The following is a 1,232-nucleotide window of genomic DNA, read 5'->3' as shown; positions in this document are numbered from 1 at the left end:
GCCGGTACCGTTTCGGGGTCCTTTCATCAGGGGCCAACGATGTGGAGTATTACCGACTTCATGTTCAGTCCAGCGCCCGGCGCTGTGAAGTACGGCCTCGATAAGTTGAGGAAGAATGACAGGGGCGAAGTGGACAAAGAGTTCAAAGAGGTGAGTTAGGAAAGTATCTTCGATCTCGTTGTATTTTAAGAGAAAAATCATATGGCACGGATATTTATTCTGCCACCACCTGAGCTTGATAAAGGTCTCAGAGCTGGCTCTTCTATCCAGGAGCACTGCTTCGACGAGCAGCTTCGGCCGTGCCAGGCCGTCTTGCCTGAGCAGCTTGTCAGAGCCTGACAAGGTCTTGTCGAGGGTTTGAAGATCCTCAATAGAAGGAGGATTTATGCACGCCATGGTATAGTAGTGGATGTAGGAAGCGCCGCGTGCTACGATCCACATGCTCTGCGATGCGACTACAACTTTGACGGTGTTTCTAGATACGACGAGATCTGGATCGCCGTAATCATTATGAACGCCAGGGATCTACTGGGCTATATCGATATCCATCACGACATGCGCAACATCCCCTCTACAGTATTGGTCTATGACTTCCATAGCAAGAGATGTGACCCTGAATCTCGCATCTCTATTGTGGCCAAGGAATGGCATGCTTCGTTTATTGATGGCAGTACGGCTGTTCCGGGGCGTTACGATTGGCCCATAGCTCGGTTCACCTTCCAAGCAGGGCAAGGAGAGGTGATGGACGGCGCATATATTCTAAAGGTGGCAGCAGTGAAGCTCCTGGGCTGCCGACTACCCCGAGAATGGCCGCCGGCGTCATATGCCCTGAATAGACCTCTGAATATCCCGGAGAATGCTAATTTTGCTCTTAGTATCAAGAATTATAGCATTATGCCGAGCAAGCGAGATGATGTCTACATCAATGCCCTGATGGGTCTGGTTCTCACCTCGAGACGCGGATGAGGATGCAGGGCCCAGTGCAGAATCAACAGACGGTCCGACTTTGCGATTCCGCGGGATCTGCCCGCTTAGGTGTGGTGTACTTACCGTTTGCTTGGAAGTGACAGGGAATAGGGTCTGGTTTGCATGGCTGATCGTGGTGGGGCGTTGTGAAAGACTTAACTTGGGGCAGAATTTCTGCCGGTTTTCTTGATGCTTGTATGGAACTTTTGATGTTGATTTGGCTGCCAATATCGAAGTAGTGACCAGGCAAATCAAGTATAATTAAC

The 1,232-nt window shown here is 50.3% G+C and overlaps 1 protein-coding gene across 1 annotated transcript; it reads left to right on the top strand.

Annotated features, from left to right (window-relative positions):
- Positions 1-510: 510 nt before the first annotated feature.
- On the top strand, positions 511-966 carry FMAN_14204 (uncharacterized protein; the record flags this gene model as incomplete). The annotated part of the gene is made up of 1 exon (XM_041825551.1): positions 511-966. One exon carries the CDS (start codon positions 511-513, stop codon positions 964-966), a length of 456 nt encoding a protein of 151 aa, XP_041690920.1.
- Positions 967-1,232: the final 266 nt, after the last annotated feature.

Source organism: Fusarium mangiferae (assembly GCF_900044065.1).
Source record: "Fusarium mangiferae strain MRC7560 genome assembly, contig: FMAN_scaffold022, whole genome shotgun sequence".
NCBI classification, from domain to species: Eukaryota; Fungi; Ascomycota; class Sordariomycetes; order Hypocreales; family Nectriaceae; genus Fusarium; species Fusarium mangiferae.
The sequence above is the reverse complement of the archived record's forward strand: the minus strand, read 5'-3'. Positions and strand labels throughout refer to the sequence as shown.